The following is a 25,829-nucleotide window of genomic DNA, read 5'->3' as shown; positions in this document are numbered from 1 at the left end:
TTCCATTCCTCATCCACTTTATTCAGACACCTGAGTGAAGCACTCCTCCCCACAACGCTAGAGACGGTCTCCTCCGCACACGTCATCCTTCACGGGAAAGAAAAACGCCATCGTTCCCGAGATCCAGGCACAAAGGAAACTTTTAGGACTTTTTCCATTTGTCAGAGACGACAGCTCAGCCGACAGGCAAGGCTTCATCCACCACATGCCAGTTTCCTATGCCCACCCCGCCCACCCCGCTTTTAAAGCTGCAAAGGTTGCAGCAGTAACATTTAAAATCTACCCACTTTAGGAGGAATGTGGTGACACACTCATGAATTTGTATCTAAAAATAAAAAATAAATAATGAGGTTCTCAAACAGGACGGCTGGCTCTGACTAGGTCAGCGAAGGACGAGGCCAGCCTGGGGGTGAACTGAGAGGTTAGGAGGTACCGTGAAACAGGTGGAGTCTCTCCTCCCTTGAAATCTCTTGCAGTTTCAGGCAATTCAGTAGTATTAAGGCGGCCTCGGCTCGGACACACCTTAGGCGCAAAGCATGGGCAATGACCGACAAAGTAGGACACTATGTCACACCTGACTTGTGATAAACAGCAACAAGGACTGCATGGCCCCACCGGATGACTGACAGCCTCCAAACCAGAGGCTTGAATTTTGATGCCATATCTAGATTCCTCAGCTCTTGGGAGAGAATCCCTGAGAGGCTGGATCCGTCTTTAAGCCTCAACTAAGCACAGATCTTCTTCCTCCCAACTTGAAAGAGTAAAAGCACCTATGAGGCGAAGTTACCAGTAAGAGCTCCCGCCTGACTGGGAAGCACGAGGCAGGGAAACGGTCAGAAGGATTTCTACGTAAGCCTGGGAAACACAAAAGGTGAACCAAAATCTACAGAAGCAGGCCTCCCGAAAGAGAAAAATCTGTCGGGGGGACTTGGCAAAGAAACAACATTCATGGACAGGAAATGGAGGGAAGCAGGGTGATGGCCTTCGGACTGTGAGGGCGAGTCCGCAGAGAGGCTTCGAGATCCCTGGCTGAGAGAGCTCAGCCTCCACCAGCCGCTGACGCTGCAGCAGACGCATCCCAAAAGGAGTCTCCATGAGAGTCCAGCTTCTTCCCCACGACTCAGCTGAGGAGAGCACCCGACCCGCGTCCCCGCCTGGGCCGCCGCACCGCAGCTGGAGCTCCCCGCCTGGCCCCTGCTGCCCCCGGCTCTCTGCTCTCTGGCGCTGGGGTCCTGCGCCCTTACCGCCAGGCCCGATTCAGGAGCTTCACCTGTGCCAGCCTCTTGGTGATCATGGTGGCAAACACCAGGCCGAAGAGGACGCTGCTGATCAGCACGTAGTCATAGTCGTCCTTCAGGACGTCAAACTGCTTGGATGGGTAGACTCGAGTTTGGTAAATGTCCAAACCATAGGCCACAACCTGGAAGGCAGAGGGAACGAGAAATACATGAGACAGGCGGCCAGTGGTCCACCAGGACCTCGAGCTCTGGACAGAAAGGATATGGAATTTCATCAGCTGCTTCCCGAGCATGAACTGAAGAGCCGCTGCTGCGCACGGTGGCGGGCGGCCCCACTCACCAGGCAAGTGGACTCCAGGCCTGAGGGAGCTGTGTAGATGCCTCGCATTCGAGAAACTGTCTGGTTGTAGTTAATGAATCGCTCTGCGTGTATCTGCACGTCTGGGGAATATGGGATCAGGTTCTCCTCCCTGCAAAACATCAGCCAGGACCGGCATTCAAGACCGCGGCAAGGGGACCTCTCGGCTGCCCTTTCTGAGCCCCAGGAGCTTTCCAGGCCACGTATCTAGCCTCGAATCTTCCTTCAAGGTCTACTTGCATCAAGTAGTTAAAAATGTGGCAGCTGAATGTCAGCAGGGGCTCCAAGAAAGAAACCTGGGTAGAGGGGAGACCCTGTTCTAAATCGAATGACAGCCAGTGCTTCACACCAGAGGAGGTCAGGGCCAGTCTAACCCACACGTGCAGCCTCTTGACTCAGAGAGCCTCGGTCCACGTTCCTCAGAAAAGCCTAGGCTCACCCCATGGGCTAACCACACTCCCCCTTTCCTCCTGTGCAAACACAGATCTGCTCTCTTCCCACACTGCTCAGTTCCCCACACCCCTAAGTGAACAGAATTCGGGATGAAGGCGAGAAAATATGCAAATGATGGCTGACAATACAGAACTGAATGCTAATGGTGACAAGCTATTCCCCACGTGACCCAGCCCTGTTAGCTCCCCAAACTCACCGCCTCCCATGCCCCCACCCCACTGGCTGCTGCAGCCAGCGTGGCCTCCTCCCTGCCTCTGGCTCGCCAGCCACGGTCTCAGGGCACGGGCACAGCCCTCCCCTGCCTGGGAAGCCCTCCCCCAGACAGCCACAGGCTGGCTTCTGACCACCTCCAAGTCTTCACTCTGCAGTCACCTTCCCAGCCAGGCACCCCAAGCCACACTCTCAAGTTACACCCCCTCATAATGCCCTACCCCACCCTTCCGTACATAGGCCTGGTCCCATCTTAATTTCTTCTCTGTAGCATATATAAACACGTGACACGGTATTATTTCTCTTGCTTATCTTACGTAACACCCATCCCATTCCCCCACCAGCATGTTATCTCCACGAAGGGAGAGGTCTTCATCAGACTTGCTCCTGCTCTGCCCCCAGCACAGCAAGACAGCACGCGGCAGGCTGAGGACCAGGCATCATCAACAGGTCACGTTCCTGAGGGTCGGAGGCTCCGGTACTCCTGCAAGCGTCTCACCTGCTTTGCTCTGTTGGGATCTCTGGACGCCGGGGATCCAGCAAGGCCTTAGGAAGGGAAAGAATGGCTCCGGAAGGCAGCCCAACTGCGGAGAAACAGGTGCGGTCATGGGAGCCGAGCCCATACGACGCTCTACACTCAAGGTGAGGCTGCTTAAGATTCGCTCTCCCTCCTCCCTTGCCCTCTCCCCACCGCCCTCCGTCTTATGCACATGCGCTCTCTCCCAAACAAACAGAAAGGAGAGAAATGAGAGTCCTGTCAATCTCTTATAGGTGGCCAAGCTAGACTAAGGAACTTTTCCTGCGACAATAAAGCCCTCCTCTCTAGCCTCCCCTAGTGGTCAAACAGGGCTGTGCCCGTGATGCGCGTCCAGCTGCGATTCTCCTCGGTGTGGTGCCCTACAGAAACCAAAACCGTCACCCTGAGACCCTCCCCTGGTCACTCACTAAGCAGGTGCCGGCTGGTGATGCCCCGCTCGGTGATGGTGGCTTCCATGGCGCTGATGGAGGAAGGGAAGATGTAGGACTGCTGGAGGACCTGGGGCAGCTGGGGGCGGTCCAGGGAACTGAAGGCAGTGGCGTTGTACTGCTCAGTGCCCTCGTAGAGCTCCAGCGCCGTAAACTCATTGCGCCGGGCCTTGGTGTTCCAGTACTGGTACTGGAGAGAGGAGGGGGACAGCTGGGGACTAAGCTGCCACTTGGGCTGGAAAGGGGGATGACGCAAGAAGGCACCTCTCTTTCCATGCATGAGCTACACGTCCAGGAAGGAAAGAAACCACCCAGCTACCAAGTTTACTAACTTTCAGGGTACTTTTATCTAGCTTTAGGCAAAGTTCACCATAAGACAAAGGAGTTCTCAAGAGACTCAGAAGTCAGAATAACAATAGCTAGGGTCTGAGTGCTACTCAGGTGGCAAGCGTTATTCCAACCCAGACCAGGAAACACTCTCCTAGCCCTCCTTCATGAGTGATGCGACACAGGGAGCTCAATAATCACTTCAAGGTCGCACAGTCAAGGGGCGCCTGTGTGGCTCAGTGGTTAAGCATCTGTCTTCAGCTCAGGTCATGATCCTCAGGTGCTGGGATCCAGCCCCGCAGCGGGCTCCCTGCTCAGTGGGGAGTCCCCTCCTCCCTCTCCCACTCCCCCTGCTTGCGTTCCCTCTCTCGCTGTCTCTCTCTCTGTCAAATAAAATATTTAAAAAAAAATTTTAAAAGGTCACACAGTCAAGAAAGGGAAGGGCTGCCATGAGCCCGAGGCCATCTAATTCCTGAGCCAAATTCCCTAAACAGCACCTCAGCTGCCATCCAGGGGTTTGGATTCTATAGAAACACAAAGAGGCCACCAGTTTCTGGAACAAGAGGCACTGAAAGGATTCGAGACATAGGTCTTGGCTGGGTCGTGAACCTGACTGACACCCACACGTCTGGCGCTCTTACCACCACCCAGTTCTCTGCGTGCACGATGTGGACAGGGCCCTTGGCCTTCCTCTGCACGGAGGAGTGGATGACGCGCCCAGTGACGCCATCGACGAGGAAGATGCCCACGAAGGTGCGCTCGTGGTGCGTGTCTGTGCTCTCCGTCACCACAGCCAGCAGGTTGGGGTTCAGGCTCTGGGGAGGAGAGAAGAGTTCCTCCAGAACCGTGATGGCCAATCACAAGCCCTGCCGTGCGGGAGCCCTGGGTGGAAAGGCCACCCAGAAGCCTGCTGGCGGGCAGAGCAATCGGGCTTCCTGGCCGGAGGAACTCACTACCAGAGCTTGTCATCATGGCCCCTGGTTAGGGTTCCCGGGTGCCCTGTGCCACATCAGGTGCTCCGCCCACATCACCCCCCCAGAATCCCACAAACCACCTCGAAATGGAGCTATTGTCACCTGTACGCAGTCGGTGAGAGAAGGCTGCAGGCCACAATGCAACTTGCTCAAGTCACAGACACAGCAAATGGTTAACTTGAGATACAGTCCAGCCTGTCCACTCCCTGACCTAAGCCACTGCTCCCCCAGTGCGGTTTCTCTACACCGGGGCCCGCCCTACGCCTGAACCAACAGACAAGTCTCAGTCCTCTTCTCACCCGACCTGCTAGAACAATGGGACACAGGTGATCGCCCCTTCTCAACACACTGTCTCAGGGTGCCTGGGTGGTTCAGCGGGTTAAGCATCTGCCTTCAGCTCAGGTCATGATCCCAGGGTCCTGGGATCAAGCCCCGCTTCGGGCTCCCTGCTCGGCGGGGAGCCTGCTTCCACCTCTCTCTGCCTGCCTCTCTGCCTGCCTGTGATCTCTGTCTGTCCAATAAATAAAAAAAATCTTGAAAAAAACCACTTTCTCCACTTGGCATTCAGGACGCACGGCCCCAGTTTTCCTCCACCCCGCTGGCTGCTCCTTGTCAGTCTACTCTGCAGGCTCCTCATCTCCCCGGTCTCCTGAACATTGTCTACACTCGCTCTTGTGGTCACGCCACCCAGGGGTGCTGGCAATGGCCAAGGTTACACACCCACACTACACTTTCCCTGAACCCCACACTCTAAAGGGCTGTCATCTCAGTATCTCTTCTTAAATGTCCCAACTCAAACCTGACATGCCCCAAAGAGTATCCCGTCCTGCCCCTGCCTAAAGCCTGTTCCCCGCAGGCCTCCCCACGTGTCAGGTTTGAGACCCAGGACCTCTGACTCTTTCTTGACTCCCTTCTCTCTCTCCGGCACAGACCAAACACCCCACCCACCAGCATATCCTCCTGGCTCTACCTTCAGAACGCCCTGGAATCTGGTCCCTCCTCCCCACCCCCAACCCCAATCAAGCCACCACCACGTCGCCAGGCTTACTGCAACAGCAGGTCTGCCTGCTGTCTCCCTTGGTCCTCTGGGCGAGCCCTTAACCTCGGTCGCTTAGGTCACACCCGTGCTCCCAACTTCCCACCGGCACTCCAGCTCACTCAACATCAAGGCCGGGGTGGTGGCCTCATGACATGTCCTGCCACCCTCTGACCTCAGCAGCCTGAACTCTCCCCGCTCACCGCACTCCAGTCATACTGTCCCCCTTGCTGTTTCTGGAACCCTCCAGGTCCACTCCAGCCTTCCTGTCCAGAAGGCTGTTCCCCTGATGTCACACACTATCCTTCTTCCTTGCTGAGGTGTCACTGTTACGGTGAGATCCTCCTTAACCTATTCTAACTTGCACACCCTTCCAATCCCAACTTCACCCCCCTTCTCGGCTTTGTTCTTCAATAGAACTAGCTGCCCTCTGATACGCTTTACATTTATCGGTGTACTTGCTTTCTGGTCTCTCCTAAATACAGTTAGAGCCTCAATTTTGTCTATTTTGTTCACGGATATATCTCAGAGTCTAAAAGAGTGTCTGACATCCTGCTAGCAACCCCACCACCTCTCCCCCAAAAAAGTACAGCTTCCCCTCTGTGGTGTTCCTTCTAAACGCGCAACCATGGTCTAACCACAAGAAAAACATCAGACAAACCAAAATTCTCTACAAAACACCTGCCTCGTACTCTTCAAATCTATCAAGGTAACGAAAAACTAAACAGGGGGCGCCTGGGTGGCTCAGTGGGTTAAAGCCTCTGCCTTCGGCTCAGGTCATGATCCCAGGGTTCTGGGATCGAGCCCCTCATCGGGCTCTCTGCTCAGCGGGAGCCTGCTTCCCTTCCTCTCTCTTTGCGTGCCTCTCTGCCTGCTTGTGATCTCTGACTGTCTAATAAATAAATAAAATCTTTAAAAAAACAAAAAACTAAACAGACCAGAGGAGACTTAGAGAAACGTGGCAAGTCTGTGGAGCGTGGGGCTCGGGGTTGGGCCTGCAGCAGAAAGGGACCTTAGCAGGACAACCGGTGAAACTCTGAGAAAGTCTGGAGTCAACAGTCTTATACCAATGCTGGTTTCTTAGTTCAGACAGATGCACCACAGACCCCAGGGGAAACCAGGTAAGGTGCACATGCGAATTCAATGTACCATCTTTGCAGCTTTCCTGTAAATCTAAAATTAGGCCAAAACAAAAAGAAGCTTATTGAAAAAAAAAAAAAAGAAAAGAAAAAACTAAAAAGCGTGTGTGATGAGTATAAATCCAAAAAAGCCCTACTTTAGAACTACTAATTAAGCCCTAGTTAGAACTACTTAGAAAAATACAAGTACTCTTCGTAAATTCTAACTCATAAATGTAAAATTACATAAAGAATACACTTTTTCTAGCACAATCAAGCGTACTCTAGAATTTGTATTATTTTGGCCGTTCTGACTGACTAAAGCAAATTGACTGCAGCCGAAGTCAGCCGTCCCTAAAGATTTCTAATCAGGAGCGGTAATAAGGTTAACCATGAGAGACTGGCACTGTTCTAACCATGTTACGTGTTGTTATGTGTTACCACTAATCTTCACGACAATCCTATAATGTAGGTGCTCTTAGCCCCATTATATTCTTAAAAATAGACATTTGGGAAGCCTCCGCAAACTACCCACGAAGAGCAGCCAGCGTGGGGCAGAGCCAGGTGTGAACCCGGACAGTCCAGCCCACACCCCGTGAAGCTGCTCCCCCGTCAGCTGCCTTGGCTGCACTCTGGGCTGCATCACGCCTCCTCCTCCAACTCAGCCCGCACTCTGCGGAGGGGGCCACTGATGACCACGCATCGCTACAAGGCTGCCTTCTCTCCCAACAGTTTGGCAGCCCACTAGCCACCTCTCTGTCTCTCTCCTTCACCACTAACTAGTGTGGATCACAGAGACGGAGTTTCTACTGGATCAATGAAGGCTTAAGCCCCCAGCATCCTACCAGCACTACCATGAACAGCAAGAGCTAGCATCTACCGGTAGCAGCCATAGGCCAGGTACTATGCTAGAAGTGAGTGTCACGCAATCATCATGACAGCCCTACAAAGGAGGCACTTGTCAGACTCATTTGACAGACAAGAAATGAAAGCTCAAAGGAATGAAACGACTCCCTCAAGATCAAGTAGCTATCAAACCCTAGAGCCAGAATCCAAACCCTTGCCCTTCTGCCCGGGAGCAGACCGCAGAACCGTACCTTATAGAGCACGCTGCGGTCCCCCATCACGCGGCCCTGGGAATGAACGTGCTCGCTGCTGCGCTTCCCCTTCACCTTGACGATGCGCTGCACTTCTGGGGGAATAGTCAGCTCCCAACTCGGCTCAGTGGTAAGATCCTAGGGCCGGGGCAAGAGAGCCAGCACTTATGATGTGGAGGATACACTGAGTCCTGTGACAGCTATAGGCAGAGACATCCCACATTCCTTTATTTGGGGCCTTTGTGCCCAAAGAAACAGAGATCAGAGCTCCTAGGGAAACAGCAGTAAGGATCTAGTTTGTGCAGATGTTTTGGATCTCTGTTTGATTAGGCAAGACAGTAAAGCCAGTAAGAAAGGAGAGGAATGTTCAGTGGTATCCCATTGTTTATCTGAGTAGGAAATATCCAAGGAAAGTTTACCACTTACTACTACTAACTATGGCTCCAATATCTGAGCTTAGCAGTAAATCACTAAACTGCCAGGGACCTTGAAACATTATAGGAGATGTTCTTCATAGTCAAAGAAAACCAATTCACAAAGTTTTACAGTTAAATATATTATGTTTTTAAAGATGTATTTGTTTAAGAGAGAGAGCATGGAAGCATGCATGAGCTGGAGGGGCAGAGGGAGAGAATCTCAAGCAGACTCCACACTGCATGGAGCCGGGTGCGGGGCTGGACCTCATGACCCTGAGATCATGACCTGAACCAAAACTGAGAGTCAGACACTTGATGGACAGAGCCACCCAGGCACCCCGCAGTTAAAGAAGTTATTATCCATCCACACTGTGTATACACAGAGCTTTGTGTCCTCTGTCTTCCCTTGGCCACTGTTTCTTCCCATGTCCTCAGGACTCGACCAATCGTGATACCCGAGAGCTTGCTCCCCCAACCATGAAGAGCCATCTCTTTCAAGGCCCCTTTATAATAACTTGAGGGGACAATTTTTTTCACCCACAGGGGTAATGAACATGTTTTCTGGGGAGACCATAGACAAGAAAACAGGGCGAGGGACGTCATGGGCCCAAGATCACGAAGTTAATAAATCATAGAGCCCGGCTTCCCATCCGGGCAGCTGGGTCCAAGCTCCTAAGCTCTATGTTGCACTGCAAAAGGCCCTGCGGGACAGGATGGAGGGCCGCTGGTGAGTACATGACCCAGATCCCTCCTGTCAGCAGGCCTGCTAATGAGGCCAAGGCCAGCCGCCCCCCCGTGAACCTCAGAGCTGGCCCTCGGGGCCGTTGTCTATCAGTCTTTGCTAGCACTGGACTCAAGTACGTCAGCAGAGGAGAAAATCAGCCCCATTTTTAAAAATCAGATTCAGGGGCACCTGGGTGGCTTAGTGGGTTAAGCCTCTGCCTTTGGCTCAGGTCATGATCTCAGGTCCTGGGATCAAGCCCCACATCGGGCTCTCTGCTCAGCGGGGAGCCTGCTTCCCCCATCTCTCTGCCTGTCTCTCTGCCTACTGTTGGTCTCTGTCAAATAAATAAAATCTTTAAAAAAAAAATCAGATTCAAAGCACACATTCTAACAAGAGTGGGTCAGTAACGGCATCTTCATACAGAAAGTACAACTCTACTCAACCTCCGTTCCACCTCCCACCCTCTCAAGAATGGACAACAACACTCCTTCTCTCTGCTAGAGAAAAGGAAAGTGGATTAAAAAATCCATGGGTTGCAGGGCGGTGAGGGCGGGTGGGCTGGGTGGGAGGGCGCCTGGGTGGCTCCGTTACTTAAACAGCTGGCTCTTGATTTCGGGATCGAGCCCCACATGGGGCTCCATGCTCAGCAAGGAGTCTGCTTAAGGATTCTCTCCTCCTCCTTCTCCCTCTGCCCCTCCCACTGCTCACATGCTCTCTCTTTCCCCCTCTCTGAAATAAATACATCTTTTATTTATTTATTTATTTATTTATTTATTTATTTATTTTAAAGATTTTATTTATTTATTTGACAGAGAGAAATCACAAGTAGATGGAGAGGCAGGCAGAGAGAGAGAGAGGGAAGCAGGCTCCCCGCCGAGCAGAGAGCCCGATGCGGGCCTCGATCCCAGGACCCTGAGATCATGACCTGAGCCGAAGGCAGCAGCTTAACCCACTGAGCCACCCAGGCGCCCTAAATACATCTTTTAAAAAAAGAAAAAAAAAACCCTCCATGGGGGCAAAAATTTTATCTCCTGGGCATTACTCTTTTCACAGTACCTAGAATCTTGTCTGCCATATAGCAGCTGATCAATATGAAAAGGCCTACGAATCAGACATTAGGACTGTGCTGAGCCACATTTTCAACAAAATGAATAGCATAATCCACTTCTTAGCCAAATAGCCAAGAAACACTTATACCCTCCCATGGAAGGTCCCACCAGGGGGTGCCCTCCCTACCTTTCGAAGTCGATATCCACACAGCCGTCCCTGTTCTGCATCCACCAAATAGAAAAAGATGGAAGGAGCGAGCTCATGTAGCTGTCGCAAGACATTCCGAGTGGCTGGGAACGCCGTGACCTTGAAAACCCCAGAGAGCCCAAAACAGTTAAAGGAAAAGGGTGCTCTGTACAGTTTCCCAAGATTCATTAAAGTTTGCCATCAAAAAGCCTTAAAAATAACACAATCAATTTTAAAAGAATTAAAGCCCACTGAACCCAAACAGAGCTTAAATCTTCTTTTGCTAAGAGCCTGAGTTTCCACAGGTGCAGGGAAGGAAAAGCCATTGGGTGGCTCAGAGATGCCCTTCTAGCCCACACTCGCGTTGACTGCCAAGTCCCAGCTCTGGCCGCAAGCTGCCACGGGGACCGCCCTCCCCACACCGGACCCCACCCGGTACTCGCCAGCCACGCTCAAGTCTCCTACCTTATACTCATCATCGATCAACAGCAGCACCTTGGCGTAGTCCTGATCCATGGTGGGGAGAAGCAGAGACTGCAGGATGGGGCGCTTCGGCACTGGGGGAGCCACCTGACTCCACTTGCCGAAGATGGGATTGAAGACGTACAGAGAACTCATCCCCGATTCCTGAGACGGACAAGCCAATGGTCAGACCAGCGGCAGGAAAAGGATGCAATGCTAAGGGCAGAACTGGAGAGCTAGGACTTCAGCTCAACTGTGACACATTCCCAGGACCGTTCTGTGTGGATGCCCTATTTGTGCAGAATAAAGTTTTGCGTGAAGGTAAACTGAGGCTAACGTGTCAGGAGGGAAACGGTCGAACTGCCCCCGTGGCCGAGCACGGGACATGCTGAGGAAGAAACAGAATGGTCAAGTACCAATTCACTAACCTCAGGCAGCCATTCCAGTGGTGCCTACCAAGCCTAGAAAGTGCCCTTTCTCCTTTTTAAAGATTTTACTTTTATTATCTGAGAGCGAGTGAGAGAGACAAAGACTAAGCAGGGGGAGAGGCAGAGGCACTGGGAGAAGCAAACTTCCTGCTGAGCAGGAAGCCCAATGTGGGGCTCGATCCCAGGACCCTGGGATTCATGACCTGAACCGAAGGCAGAGGCTTTAACCCACTGAGCCATGCAGACGACCCTAAGGTTTTATTTTTATTATTTATTTGAGAGAGAATGAGTGAGACAGCTCAAGCAGCGAAAGGGGCAGAGAGAGAAGGAGAGAAACTACTTCTTTCTAATGACACTAGAGTGAATCCACAAAAATCCAGCTAATTCTGGGAGGCAGAAATAAGTAGCTTTGTGTCCTGCTCTCCCTCATCTAAAGAGAAAGCAGCCGCTCAGCTGCTAACAGCGGCCTGTGTGTGGGAAGGAGGAGGGCTGGCTCGCTCTGGGTCTGCTGACATCACACCTCCTCCAGCGTCAACCCCCATCAGTCCTGGATGGGTCCTGGATGCGTCTTCCATTCCAACAGCTGGAACAAACAGAGCTCTAGCCCCTGACCACCTGTCCCTAGCCCTCCCAGAATTTCAAAGGCCCAGAAGAAATTCAACTTACAAAACACGGAAAAGCCACACCCCCTCTGGCTCAGAGCCGAGGACAGCCTCACCTTGTCCTTTACCAGCAGGGTGCACTGTGGGGGGTGGGGGAAATGGGCCGTCGTCCTCTGGACCATCAGTTTAAAGGAGGAATCTGGCTTGACGCTGGGGAGATACTGTTTCCACAGGATGGTGCCAGAGCTGCTCTCAATGCCAAAAAGCTGCAAGATAAACAAGCACCTAACTCACTACTAGGAAGACAAACCGAAGAGCTGACTCTCTCCTTGGAAATCAGCACCAGTACTAGCCCCTACCAAAGGCTTTTTGCTTCTCACACACGGAAAGTCAGAAGGTTTGGTACCTGGGGCTTAAAGCCCTCACCTTGCCCGAGGCCGTTACCATCACCATCATCTTCTGGAGGTTAAATTCATCTCTGGCCAGGGTGTCAATGTTGATCTCATTCTTAATCTGACTTCGGGGCTTCCTAGCGTCGTAAAACATCTTCCAGAGGTGGGAGGTCCACGCCTGCAGCAGGATGAGCTGGGACGACAGGCGTTTCAGGAACATCCCCAGCAGGCCGTCTGGTGTCAAGGAGAACGTACCAGAACTGAGGCTCACCCCTCATCAGACTAGGTGCTTCCAGCAAGGAGCTTTTTCTAACGAGGGGTCTCTCCTGCTCCTGCGGAGCACTCAAGTCACGACATGCCAGGCGGGGATCCCGAAGGGCGGTCCTTTAACTGAAGCTACCACTCTCGCCCTCGGGTATAGCCATGCAGGAACTCCAAAACCTATTTTCCTGGCTCCCAGTACGCCCACCTCCTGGCCTCTTGGAAGAGGAGACCAGGAGGTCAGGGATCAGCCATGCTGAGCATGTCTTCACCACAGCCTGCATCCAGAATGGCCAGAAGGAGGTTTCCAGGTGTCATGACAAAACCAGAAGGGGGGAGAGTGTGGGTGTGAAGAGGTAAGTGTGCCATGGACAGGCATTTCCCTTACCCATGGTTCGACTCCCACCCTGACTATTAAACCGACACCCGACAGTCCTACTTGCCTCCAACCCCCAAACCCTGTCAAGGAGGCCACCACCCTCAAGTCTCCCCCACGGGGTCAATGTGGCAGCACGAGTACAGAGCCTGGTCTCTGAGTCTGGCAGCCTGGACTCGAACACCGGCTCTACTGCTGACTAGCTGGGTGACCCAGCTCATGTACATAATCTCTGGCCTCCAGTTCCTCGTGCGTAAGATCGCGTGTAGTCCAAGGGCCACGTGACCTACACACGTGACTTCACACCATGCGGGGTCCACGGTGAGTGCTCACTTAAAAAAAAGTAGTGCCTTTGCGCATCCTACTTCCAAGCAACCTCAGCTAAAGGAATAGAAGTGAGGGGCAAACGGAACAAGCCACAGGCCCAGCGGTCCATGCACACACAGTATGTACTTCAAGGATGCGGGTCAGAAAAAACAAACAATTAACCAAAAGCTAGCCACGTGGACAGGCAACGGGCAACAAGGCAGCAGGAAGCAGATTTTACCTTGAATTGCTGGATCCGGGCAGCAGAAATAAACAGTAAAGTCAAATTAATCCTCGGCTCAGAAAACCCGCAATGCCTACCGGGGTGCGCGGCCCAGAGGAGGCCCTCAGTCAACGTGGCCGCGGAGCAAGGTGGAGGGATGGGAGCAAGAGGCCGAGGCAGGACCGACCAGAGCGCAGTGAACCGAGTCCATCCTGGGGCATGGGACTGGCGGGCTCCAGAGCGCACCGCGGGCCACCACAACCCCATCAACCCAGTCACGCCTCTCCAGAAAGATGCAGCTGGTGCCTGGCGGACAAGGCGTGACACAGTGCCTGGCAAATCTGAGGAACTGAGGCAATGGCAGCTATGACTATACTAAGTGAAGACCGAGAGGGGTTCCCAAGTGGCTCCTTTCAGAGAAAAGAACGGTTACGTAAGCCACACGGCCATGAGGGCCCCGGAAACTGGTCGCAGAGCAAGTTGCACGCACATGGGCAAAAATGACTGTGCCCAGGAAGCCGGGGGTGCCGTGAGCCAGCATCTCCTGCGGTCTAACTAGCAGACCCCTTCCCAGAGCAGTGCCCCCCAGCCACGGCGCTGTTCGCAGCGTGCTCCGTGCGTACCTGCCTTCTTGCCGAATTCTCCTTCCAGCTCGGCCTGGGCGCCCGTCAGGGGCAGATCCACCATCTCCAAGCACACCACCTCTGCCAGCGACTCCTCCCGGGCCCACAGCACCACCTTCCCTGCTACAGAAACCCCGGTTATGAAAGCCACGCCTGCCTCCCCCATCGCCTGAAGGCTCTTCTCCATGGTTCGGGGATTCCAGACGCTCTCGTGTCAGGCCGAGAGCAGCAGCGCACAGGGTGGCATGCAACAGTTCAGGTAAGGGAAGGTCCAGATTTCACCTTAGAATGCTAAGGGATTGTTCAAAAGCAGAGCAAAATATGGCTCTACAAACTATTCAGGCTACACTCCACTGGAATCTTTCTCAGAAGCCAGTCCACAGACCCCCAAATACAGTCTGACTAGAAATCTGGGCAGGCCTAACAAAAACGGGCTGACTGAGGTGCGCTCACCCAGCTGCTGCAGGAAGAGTAGCAGGTGGTCCTCTGTCTGCACCAGGGCCCGGTAGCCCACCGAGTCGTCCTTCTTCAAGAACACCTGGATGTAGAGCTGTAAGCAGAGCCCGGGCCCCCACAGTCAGCCAGAACCCAAATGTCTCTGCATGCTGGACCCCCCCAAACTCAAGGCATCAGAAGTGGAAAAAGGGCCAGGACTCGGGGTGATTCGCTGTCCAGGCAACACGGCGTCCCCCCCAGACCCTAAGGAGGGAACGTGAACGCATCAGAGCCAGCGCTGCGCCGCCAGGCCGCGGTTCAGACCTCTCCAAGGGGCGGCCTCAGAGTTTCCCGGGCACCGCGTCCGTCCCTCATGCTCCAGTCACTCCCCACGGAGCGAGCAGAAGGCCAAGGTGAGAGCTTCCGTTTTGGAGATACAGAAGCTCCAGCCCAGAGAGGCTGAGAACACCCTGAATGCACAGCGGCCACGCAGGCGCCAACCACGAGCACATGCTGGGGCACCAGCGACGTCTTATGGGCTCGTGACTCTGGACACGGCTCGGGATCTCACAAGGCCCAGTTTCGTCGGTAAAACGAGGGCAGTAATAAGCACTTCACAAGGTTGGTGAGACAGGTGAGTCAATTCGGGCGTAAATGCTGAGCACTGTGCCCGGCACGCTCACCACTTACCATAAACGCTACCTGCTTTGACTATTAGTCACGGGGCCTTATAACAAGGCAGCTCCTCAGGAAGAACTAGAGCCTGTGTCCAGAGAGCCCTAACCCCAACCCAAGGCTGTGGCCCGGCCTGTGCTGAGAAGCCCCCGGACGGAGCCTGATGCAAAGGCTCTGACTCACCCGCTCTGGCCGAGTGCCATTCTGTTCCAGACTGAAGGTGATGGTGGTGTCAAGCAGCCGCCGACCTGTCTCCACTAAGTAGAGGTTAATGGTGTAGGTCTGGTTGAAGCAGGTCAGCGAGTCCTACGGGGACAGATGACAGGGGTCAACAGAGAGATCCCCCAAAGCCAAGTCCCACAGAGGAAATCCAAGAATTGGGGTTAATGCCCTAGAGAAGGTCCAGGCCAAGAAAGGAAATATATGCAAAGGAAAATAAAAGGAAAAAAGAGGCACCCGGGTGGCTCAGTTCGTCAGCGACTGCCTTCAGCTCAGGTCATGATCCTGGAGTCCCGGGATCAAGTCCCATATCGGGCTCCCTGCTCAGCAGGGATTCTGTTTCTCCCTCTGACCCTCCCCTTCTCATCCTCTCTCTCTCTCTCTCTCATTTTCTCTCTCAAATAAATAAATTGAAAAGTCTAAAAAAAAAATTTTTTTTGAAGGAAATAGAAAGCTAAATTGCAAGGCAGAAATGAGGTATCCGAGTAAATACACAGAGTAACAACCATGATACTTGTTGCAGAAGGAAGTCAGTACGATGCAGCAGACTTCCCCAAGAGAGGGAAGACCCCCACGAGGAAATCACAAAGCTCTTCAGGAGAACTCAAGAGATGGAAGACACAGCAGAAGCCCCACCCCGGGGCCCATGCTCTGCTCCAGTGCAACCACACAGATCGCCATTCAGCAATACCAGCCGGAGGCCCAGAAGACACGGGGAACGGAGCCGGAAGAGAAAGTGGTTAAGAACAGATTCTAGAGATTCTACTTCCGAGTTCCCAACTACAAAGGATCCAGACAAGCACGATTTACAGCATGCGGCAAACCCTGCCAGGGTTGAACGCTCTAGGAGACCTGCTCCCAGCCTCTCTGGAGGCCTAGGTCTGGCACACTGCCCAATGCCACACCGTACCTGAGCCCTGGGCTTCTCTGGGAAGCTCCCCAGGGACCCGTCTTCAGAACTGCTCGGTTTCTGCTGGGGAAAAGAGAGGACAGATGAGAACATTTAACCCACAGGGTTATTCCCCAGTCACCGAACTGAAGGTCTCCCTTCTGTGTCATCTTAGCACCCAGGAGAAAACAAAGGTCCCTCCTCACTCCTGCTCACAGAGCCTACGGAGCTCTTAACAGCCACAGAAGGAAGTGGGGCTGTACTATTGGGCTCCCACTCCCGGGGACAGGGTCACACAAAGCACTACAGAGCAAGTGAGAACTTACTTCTCAATAGCTTCCTGCCCCCGGGTTCAAACTGCCCCGATGTTTGGCTCTCGGGGCTCCTGGGAGACATAAGGAAGGAGAACCCCCAAGTGCCGGCTGGTATCCTTGATACGCACCGTTTCACCGCGACAGGTCACGACTGCAGCCACCGTCTTCTCTCCAGTGGTGGCAAAGCTCACTAGGGCAGCCTGGGAAGAAAGCAAAGTGTCAGTTCCTAAATGGGGCCTATACCACTCATCAGCCTTACAGAGGAGCATCTCTCCAGGGACGTCCCTTGGCCTTGGAGCTGAAAGTGCTCCTGACTTTGAAGCACAGCAGCCAGGGCACCTGAGAACAGAGGGAGGCCTCAGAGGCATCCAGAGCTGAAAACAGGCCTTTCCCCTACCCCCAACACAGGCACCCGCCAGCCCTAAATTTCACAACGTTCTTAGTATCTATAGGGAAGCTCAAATGAGTGCCCCCACTCTCCTGTGGACTCAGAACAAGGTGCCAGTTTGACCCTAAATATCCTTTGGAACTCTCAGAAAAACAAAAAGATTCCATTTCTGCTCTAAAGTGAACCCATCTTGGGACGCTTGGGTGGCTCAGTGGGTTAAGCCTCTGCCTTCAGCTCAGGTCATGATCTTGGGGTCCTGGGACTGAGCCCCACGTCAGGCTCTCTGTTCAGCAGGGAGCCTGCTTCCCCCCTCTCTCTCTGCCTACTTGCAATCTCTCTCTCTCTCTCTGTCAGATAAATAAATAAAAAATCTTTTAAAAACAAATAAATAAATAAAGCAAACCCATCTCAAACCACACACAGAAGAGAAGCCTGGATCCAGAGCAAACACTGACAGATCCTCCTGACTCCTAGCACCGCGCTGCCTGCAGTCACCTGTGGGAAGTCTTTGAGCAGACTCAGGGCTCCATGATGGTAGTGCAGCAGAGCATAGTGGCTTGGGGACAACTGCAGGAAGAACTGGGCCCGAGAAGGATCCACTGGGTTAGGCTGCGTGGGCAGGACCCGGGGCTGGAAACCACTTGCAAATTCTAAGTCAAGGGACTGAAGGGCAAGAAAAAAAGAGGATTAGGGCTACAAGCAGGCAAGTCACTGGTCCACTGATCCATCCCAGGCCTCCTTCCTCTGCCCCACTTTGCCAGGGGAAGTAACCAGGCCATGGCATGTAGCTCCAGAAGCTCCCATTCAGGTTCTCTAAAGAGAAGAGTGGCCCATTGCTCCTTATACCAGTCCAGCCAGAAGCCTAACCTCCCAACAACTACCGAGGCTCAGGAAGAAAGCCGTGTCACTGGGAGAAAACCTTTTTCTAAGTAGCAAAGGCAAGGCCTCGGGCCAGGGAGCAGCAGTGCCACCTCTTACCTGCAGCGGGATCTGTCTCAACTCCCACTCTGTCTCCAGGGCCAGGGTCTGCAGGGACCGTGAGCTCGGGTCAGGGCACACCAAGACAGCCTCATCCACCACACCACAGGCTCCAGTGAGACTCTGAAGCCAGGGGGTTGACACCCTAACCTATAGGACAGACATTGTAGCGGGACGTTGGTGAGAATGTTTACATTTTCCTCTCCACTCATCAGCAAGGTCACAGGGGCTAAGATCGAAGGTTCTTCGTGGCTGGTTCCAAAGGACTTCTTCCGGGTGCCTGGGTGGCTCAGTTGGTTAAGCAGCTGCCTTCGGCTCAGGTCATGATCCCAGGGTCCTGGGATCAAGCCCAACATCGGGCTCCCTGCCCAGTGGAGAGCCTGCTTCTCCCTCCCCTTCTGCCTACTGCTCTGCCTACTTGTGCTCTCTATCTTTCTGTCAAATAGATAAATAAAATCTTGGAAAGAAAGAAAAAAGGACTTCTTCCCACCCCTTCCAACTTCCCAAGGGCTCCCAAACTGGAGAAAATCAGGATCTGGAAAAACATACCAGGTCATCTTTAAGACCCAATATTTCAGATAAGTGTTTCTTTCCCATATTTGTCATACGTGGTTTCCTATTAACAACTACACAGAAGTACCTCCTAAGAAACTTGCAGGCAATGAGAAAAAACTTATGTAACTTCCCATCCACCCCAGGAGAGCACCATGCATGAATGTGAGGGCTTTAAACAAACGCTCGATGGGAGAAAGCAGCCTCCAAGTAAGCAGAATCAGGGACCAGGAATGGCTTCTGCATCTGCCCAGCCAAGTTCCCTGGTCCCTGAGGCAAAGGCGGGCTCCATCTATTCCCCTTCACAATCCACACGGCGCCTCATGCCAGACGCCTGGCCATACCTGCTGAACAATCTCTCCATCTTCCACGTTAAACTTGACGATGTTCACGTGGCTGAAGGGAACAACTCCGAGGGCCCATACCACCCCAGACCCGTAGGAATACGTCATCTGGTAATGGATGCTGTCACTAAGAGAGGGAAGACAAAGCAAGGAGCAACAGCTTCAGCCACAGGTCAGGCCCGCCCTCAGGGGTCCTCTTGTCACAACCTAGCAGGCCCCAAGTAGGATTTGTTTGACTCCCAGTTTTTTTTGTTTTTTGTTTTTTTAATAGTCACCAACATTTAAAACTGAGACTTAACATGTAAAAATCAGATTTCTTTTTTTTTTTTTTTAAGATTTTATTAATTTATTTGACAGACAGAGATCACAAGTAGGCAGAGAGGCAGGCAGAGAGAGAGAGAGAGGAGGAAGCAGGCTCTCCGCTGAGCAGAGAGAGCCCGATGTGGGGCTCGATCCCAGGACCCTGGGATCATGACCCGAGCCGAAGGCAGAGGCTTTAACCCACTGAGCCACCCAGGCGCCCCTAAAAATCAGATCTCTAACTCTTCTTAAAAAGGAGGAGCAGCAAAGCTCGGCATGCCTAAAGGGTGCCAATCGGCTAAGTAAGGCTGCCCCCTGGAGGTAAGCCAGGCACACTGCAGCTGCCAGAAATCCCCACGGGGCCTGTTTTGCTCAGGGGTGCCGTGCACTTGGCCACATCTGAATTTGAGTTTTTACACCCTGAAAATGGCCACAAGTCTGAGCAAATCTTTCCCTTTCTTCCCTCTGTCCTGATCCTTCCCATATTCAATGCTTTCCATGACTAAGACCTCTGGAAACCATCTCAAACCCTGGGCTCTTTTTACTTTTTTTTTCCTTTAATTTATTATTATTATTTTTTATAAACATATAATGTATTATTAGCCCCAGGGGTACAGGTCTGTGAACCGCCAGGATTACACACTTCACAGCACTCACCATAGCACATACGCTCCCCAATGTCCATAACCCCACCCCCCTATACCAACCCCCGCTCCCCCCAGCAACCCTCAGTTTGTTTTGTGAGATTAAGAATCACTTATAGTTTGTCACCCTGGGCTCTTTTTGAGTTGTTCTGATTCATAACATGAACGAAAGGCTCAGTCTGACGTGAAGTGAAGTCAAAAAGCCCAGAGTGCTACAACTGTGAGTGAGGAGCCACTCCCCTTGTTGGGCTGTGTCTAATGCCCAGTTTAAGAATTTCCTCCGCACTATAAACGAAATGCCAGAAGGAGTACAGCCTGTGAGTACAGGCCTACACCCAGTGAGCCCAACATACGATGCCAACATTAAGGGGAGGCTGAGTCAGAACACTTCCAACCCTCGGAGAAAGAGGAGCTTGTAGAGAGCAGAACAAGGCGGCTGTCACCCCGTGGGCAGGTGGCCTTACCTTTCAGGGAGGTGTTCCACCCACTTTAGGTGCCCGCTGGAGAGATGATGCAGGGCAAGAGTGGTCTTCTTCAGGACCGCAATGTACCGCACTGAGTCCTGCAGGCCTACCAGCCCGAGTGCCTGGAAACTGAGCATGGGAACAGGGGTGAGAACAGCCTGACACCCCCAAGGTCTCAAACTAGAGCAGAGAATCTGGAACGCCACCACTATAGCTTGATAGGTAAGAAAACAGGCCTTGGGGTCAAATGCATCAGGGTCCTAATACCGGCTCTGCTTCTGGTGAGCTGGCTTGAGAGGCTGTGCTCTCAACCCCTTGGCTCTGCTGCTTCCCTCAAGCCCCGTGAATCTCCTCAGGGTTGTTCCCTCCCTCCGCTAGGACTTCCCAGCAAGCAGGCCAACCCTCCTCCATGGTATCCTTCACCCTGGACTGTCATCACAGGCTATGTGCCTGCCTCCCCCAGCTGACCATGAGTTTCTGGACAACAGAAACTTTCTCAGGGTCACGTATGTGTTCCCACGGCCTGGTGGGGGGGGCACCAGGTGTTAACCATGTAACCATCAGAAGCAGAGTCCACTACTGCAACCAGCTCTGTGATCGCAGCAACCCAGCAAAGATACAGCAACCTGAGCTGTTCTCTCAACATAAAATTAAAATGCTAAAAAGTTCATATCACATTCCTATACCTAGGACATTGCAGAGTTCTCACATCACGGTAAGATTAGGAGCGGCAATCAAGTGCAAGGATGCATACTGCACCTAACACGTGCTCAATAAACACTGGCAGAGTCACCACGTGTTCCGTGACCTCAACTCATCAAAACGCATGGCGTTTGACGTTTGGGCTCTTCGGTGGCCCCTGAGGAAAAACGTCAAAAGACCCTGCATTGCTGTCCATGCAGACCTGTGTTCCAGCAAAGCCTTGAGGCAAGCCTAGATGAAATAGAGCTTCTTGCCCTCTACCTGCCACTGTCCAAGGTAATCTCCCAGTTCAGGCCCCCAATGTTAGTCTCCCAGGAACGCATGATCCGGCCTCCATTGGACACAGTGATTGCATCTGGAAGAGAAAAGACCACGGTGAAGTCATCTCCCCAACTGGCACTCTGTGGCCTCCTCTGATGGTCAAGGAGCAATGGCCGCACCGCTGAGGTACAGATGTAAATAGAAGTTACTTGCAATACCTGTCCTTTCCTTTTGGGGACAACCCTCTCCTCTCCTTTCCCTAACAGACCCTGTATGGGGAGATGAAGCCAACACCATGATAAAGACCAAGTAGGACTCGCTTACCCTGTCCGTACAGCAGCATGGCGTCCACAGCCCCTTCTGCCGTGCCCTTGTCAACATGGCGCCACACTGAGAGACAGGAGAGTGAGACGTTACTATGAACTGGACAGAGGTATCCAAGAAGACAGGTAGGAGAGACTGGAAGAGGTCTTTGTTTGCACAGTGGTATCTAATTTTATTTCAAGGGAGAGAAGGATTACAGCTAACCAGCAATGATCCACTCACTCACTGGGTAATGAGGGGAGGAAGGTTTGAGAGGAGCCATTCCTGTCCCAGTCTGAACTCCTCACTTCCCATACTCCCTACCACCCCAAACATATAAATGAAGGACAAAATTAACAGAATCTCTATGATTCACAAGAAAAATGGTGATCGTAAATCTTATTTCCATAATTTTGGTCCCCAAAAACATCCACAAAAGCAGCATAAGTAACTTAAACGGGGCATCCAAATCTTTACAGCAGAATAGAAAACAGAAATAGAAAAATATTTCAAAATAACATCTTAACCTAAGAACTGTCAGGACTCAGCCTGAGGGTCTAAACTAAAAACACCAGTTATAGGAAAACAGTTCCTGTTCAAAGACAACACAACTGCAAAACAAGGATCAGAATTCAGTAAGAGACATCTTTCAGCCAACCTGCCCCGAACACGTAAGCAGCCAAGAAGACTACACAAGCCACAGTCCATTCTGGATTCACTATGGTCAGTCATTCCATCCCAAGATAAGCGCCCCACACAGGTCACTCACAGATCTCTCCGGTTCGAGAATTTAATGCTGCAATCACGTTCTTCTCTGTAGCCACAACCAGTTTCTTGGATCCAGGGGAAAATTCCAAGGAGGCAAACTTGAGCTTCCCGACATACTGCTGTCTCCTGAGGAAGAGAGGACAGGGAAATGTGAGAATGTGAGGGGCCCAAATCGTCACTGCACAAAACGTCGTGGGAAAAGACCACTGCACCAACACACAATGTTATCACCAAACTACCTATCTTAGGACATGTGAGGAATGTCTGTTAATGAGGAGATTTGACCAAAAGCAAGATTTCTATGCAACATAGTCAGAAGGCAAGGGAACAAGAAGAGAGAATACACCTAAGAGATAAGAAGCATAAGCCTTACTTTTCTTTTTTTTTTAAAGATTTTATGTATTTATTTATTTGCGAGAGAAAGAAAAAGTGAGCAGGGGGAGGGGTAGAGAGAGATGAACAAGCAGACTCCGGGCTGAGTGCAGAGCTCAACACGGGGCTCCACCCCAGGACCCAGAGATCATGACCTGAGCTGAAGACAGACGCTTAACTGACTGAGCCACCCGGGCGCCCCCACAAGTCTTACTTCTAAATGCAAGCACATATTATCTCAAATGCCACCCAAAAGAACACCTGGCCTAAATCCTACTGGAACAAACATTAGTCCTCTCTGTATTCATTAATAGTGGGACTGTTACGTGAGAGAAGAGACACAAAGCCTAATGTCCACAAACACACAATCCAACTGCCCTTCTGTTTTCATGGACCCCTGGAGAAAAAAAATCACGCAAATTTTCCAATAAAACTGGGTTAGGCTTCTGTTTTCTACAGTCTTTTCTTTTCTTTTCTTTTCTTTTCTTTTCTTTATTTGACAGAGAGAGAGAGATCACAAGTTGGCAGAGAGGTAGGCAGAGAGAAAGAGGGGGAAGCAGGTTCCCTGCCGAGCAGAGAGCCCAATGCGGGGCTCGATCCCAAGACCCTGAGATCATGACCTGAGCCGAAGGCAGAGGCTTAACCCACTGAGGCACCCAGGTGCCCCTCTACAGCCTTTTTGAGCCCACTGCATGTTCAGGATCCATTTGACTCATTACTCATACTTTCATTGGAATATATCCCATCACTTTCAGTGCCCTTCTCTAAGCATAAAGGGAATATAATTAGCTTTGCATGGCACACTACCAAGTACACAGGAGTTGCTTGCACATTGCTGTTAAGGAAAAAGTACTCTCAACTCCAGCAAACTAAACACATGTGGCATTTACACAAAATTTCTCTTGTGATATTGTTTGGTCTGATTAAAAAAGGGGGGGGCTCCTGGGTGGCTCAGTGGGTTAAAGCCTCTGCCTTCAGCTCAGGTTATGGTCCCAGGGTCCTGGGATCGAGCCCCGCATCGGGCTCTCTGCTTGGCAGGGAGCATGCTTCTCCCTCTCTCTCTGCCTGCCTCTCTGCCTACTTGTGATCTTTGACTGTCAAGTAAATAAATAAAATCTTTAAAAAAAAAAAAAAGGGAAAAAACTAAGCAGAGAGTAGAGAATAGGCTTATATGACATTCAACAGTTTCTATCTGTATTTTCGCACACTTAATTCATGCTATATCCACTGAACACTAAGAAATGCATAAGACGAATGTTATTACTTTATTTTACAAGGAAAAATTATCACTCTCGTTTTACAGGTAAGTAAACTAAGGTCTGGTGGAGTCAAGTAATTACGGTCAGAAATAGAAAACAAGACTAAGACCTTCTGACTCCAAGTCTCATACTCTCTTTTAAAATATTGTTATCTTTCATCGCGACTGTAAAAGTAATGCCTGCTTGGGGTGCTTGGGTGGCTCAGTAAATTAAGCAGCCGACTCCTGATTTGAGCTCAGGTCATGATCTCAGGGTTGTAAGATCAAGCCCTGTGTCACTTAGCATGGAACCTGCTTAGGATTCTCTCTCTCTCTGTCCCTCTCCCTTTGTCCCTTCCCTGCTTGCGTTCTCAAACAAAAAAAAAGGAATGGGGCGCCTGGGTGGCTCAGTGAGTGGGTTAAGCCTCTGCCTTCGGCTCGGGTCATGATCTCAGGGTCCTGGGATCAAGTCCTGCGTCAGGCTCTCTTCTTGATGGGGAGCCTGCTTCCTCTTCTCTCTCTCTCTGCCTGGCTCTCTGCCTACTTGTGATCTCTGTCAAATAAATAAATAAATTCTTTTAAAAAAAAAAAAGGGAAGAAGAATTAAAGTAGTCCCTACTCATTGTAGAAAATATGAAAAATACATAAAAGTATTTTTTAAAATTTAAAATGCCTAAAATACCACCACCATAAAAATTTTGTAATGATTCAGGATATTTCCTTGTTTGTTTTTCTATTTGTAAATTATATATACCTAGTATTCTGCTAAGTTGGAGTCATACCACATAGGCATATAGACTGTATATGTGTAATATGCATGTTACATTGTGAGCATTTGCCTAATTAAAAATATGGCTTATGCTGCATTTATCACACTGTCTATCACATACATATCCATCTGCCCCCACTAGACTGAGCTCCTTCTTATCTATCCACAACACCTAGAACAACTGCTGGCCTACTACAGGCAAGCAACAAATATGTGAATCAATGTATATGACACAGAAAACACTTCACAGAGGAGGAGGTACCTGAGCTAGGCTCTGAAGAATAAACTGTTCTCTGAAAAATAAAAACAATGGGTAACAGTAACTGTACTCAATGAGCCAGACATAGTGCGAACTTAAAAGAATGATCTCATTCATCCTTACAAGTGCTGTAGGGAATAATGAACCATTAATAAACCCACTTTACAGATAAAGAAACCATGGCACAGAGTGGTTAAGTCACCTTCCCAAGTCACACAAACCCTAAGTGCCAAAATTTAGCCTCCAACGAGAGTACACCTTAATTGCAGGGTCTTAAGGAAGGGGGCGGTAGAGAGGAAAAACTGAGTACGTGAATTAAATAACCGGCATCTCTATGAATGGCACCTCCCGGCAGATGTGAGACTTCCTGGCCTTGTTCTAGGCCCAGGGCCGAGCTGGGCTGAAAGAGGAGAAATGGTACAAGTTTTAGGACCCAGGGTAAGACCCAAACTCCTGTTCACATACCCAAGAGATGCCAATTCGAGGAAGAACGAGAGTTCACTGAGGGGCTGTCGACCCCGACACCCAGCAGATCAGAAACCTGACAGTCACAGAAACAGGCCCTGACGGAAAGAAGGAACAGTGACCTCTGGCCAGAACCCCAAGCATGCTTGAATGCCAGGGCCCGCTTCACGAACCCGCAACCTGTCACATAGAGACTGGCTTAGGAGCGCCCCTGACGCTTCATTTAATGCCCTGTTGTGGTACCTTAAAACTCTTTAACTTTTGAACCCGGGGTCCCACATTTTCATTTTGCAATGGGCCCCACAAGCTCTGCAGCCGGTTCTGCTGCCTGTCACCCCGTCCTCCCTGTAGCAGGCACAAGGCTGGTACTGAGAAAAAACCCACACATTTCCCGAACAGGCCCCACACGCACGCACCAATCGAACTTGCCCACTTGGTCTTCGTAGACTGCTGCCGCAAGGACAAGCAGCGCAGCCCAAAGCCAGAACCGAAGAGCCGCCACCGACGCCGCCATGTTGGGAGCCTGGGCCGGCCCACCGCCGGCCCGTCATGCACCCGGCCTCAAGCTCCGCCTCCGCAGACCATAGAGGTGGGATCTCACGAGAAGCCCTCGCCGGGGAGCTCTGGACTCGGAGGCCCCCCAGCGGGCTGGGAGTCGCCCTGGA

General features: G+C 51.5%; 1 protein-coding gene across 7 annotated transcripts; it reads right to left on the bottom strand.

Moving 5' to 3' along the window:
• On the bottom strand, positions 1-25,754 carry EMC1 (ER membrane protein complex subunit 1). Of its 7 annotated transcripts, none has more exons than XM_032361753.1 (24): positions 25,581-25,753; positions 22,064-22,188; positions 21,316-21,381; positions 20,992-21,085; positions 20,029-20,157; positions 18,621-18,747; positions 17,725-17,874; positions 17,242-17,409; positions 16,487-16,558; positions 16,066-16,128; positions 15,120-15,242; positions 14,280-14,376; positions 13,827-13,946; positions 13,222-13,230; positions 12,072-12,271; positions 11,762-11,911; positions 10,619-10,780; positions 10,154-10,273; positions 7,778-7,915; positions 4,194-4,367; positions 3,205-3,415; positions 2,759-2,843; positions 1,579-1,708; positions 1-1,420 (listed from the first exon to the last, which is right to left on the bottom strand). In XM_032361753.1, exons 1-24 carry the CDS (start codon positions 25,676-25,678, stop codon positions 1,241-1,243), a joined length of 2,991 nt encoding a protein of 996 aa, XP_032217644.1. In that variant the 5' UTR covers positions 25,679-25,753; the 3' UTR covers positions 1-1,240. The 7 variants fall into 7 exon arrangements, with proteins under 7 accessions (XP_032217644.1, XP_032217642.1, XP_032217643.1 ...); XM_032361751.1 differs by having other exon boundaries at positions 13,827-13,949; positions 25,581-25,751; XM_032361752.1 differs by having other exon boundaries at positions 13,827-13,949; positions 16,066-16,125; positions 25,581-25,749.
• Positions 25,755-25,829: the final 75 nt, after the last annotated feature.

This window comes from Mustela erminea, chromosome 10 (genome assembly GCF_009829155.1).
Source record: "Mustela erminea isolate mMusErm1 chromosome 10, mMusErm1.Pri, whole genome shotgun sequence".
NCBI lineage: Eukaryota > Metazoa > Chordata > Mammalia > Carnivora > Mustelidae > Mustela > Mustela erminea.
Note: the sequence above shows the minus strand (reverse complement) of the source record. Positions and strands in the feature narration are given on the sequence as shown.

Coding starts and splice junctions, on each gene's coding strand:
- EMC1 (XM_032361751.1), bottom strand. CDS start 25,678: ATGGCGGCGTCGGTGGCGGCTCTTCGGTTCTGGCTTTGGGCTGCGCTG. Junction 18,748..20,028: donor GTGGAACACCTCCCTGAAAG/GTAAGGCCACCT, acceptor TCCCTCTCTTAG/TGACAGCATCCATTACCAGA. Junction 15,243..16,065: donor CAGAGAAGCCCAGGGCTCAG/GTACGGTGTGGC, acceptor CTGTCCCCGTAG/GACTCGCTGACCTGCTTCAA.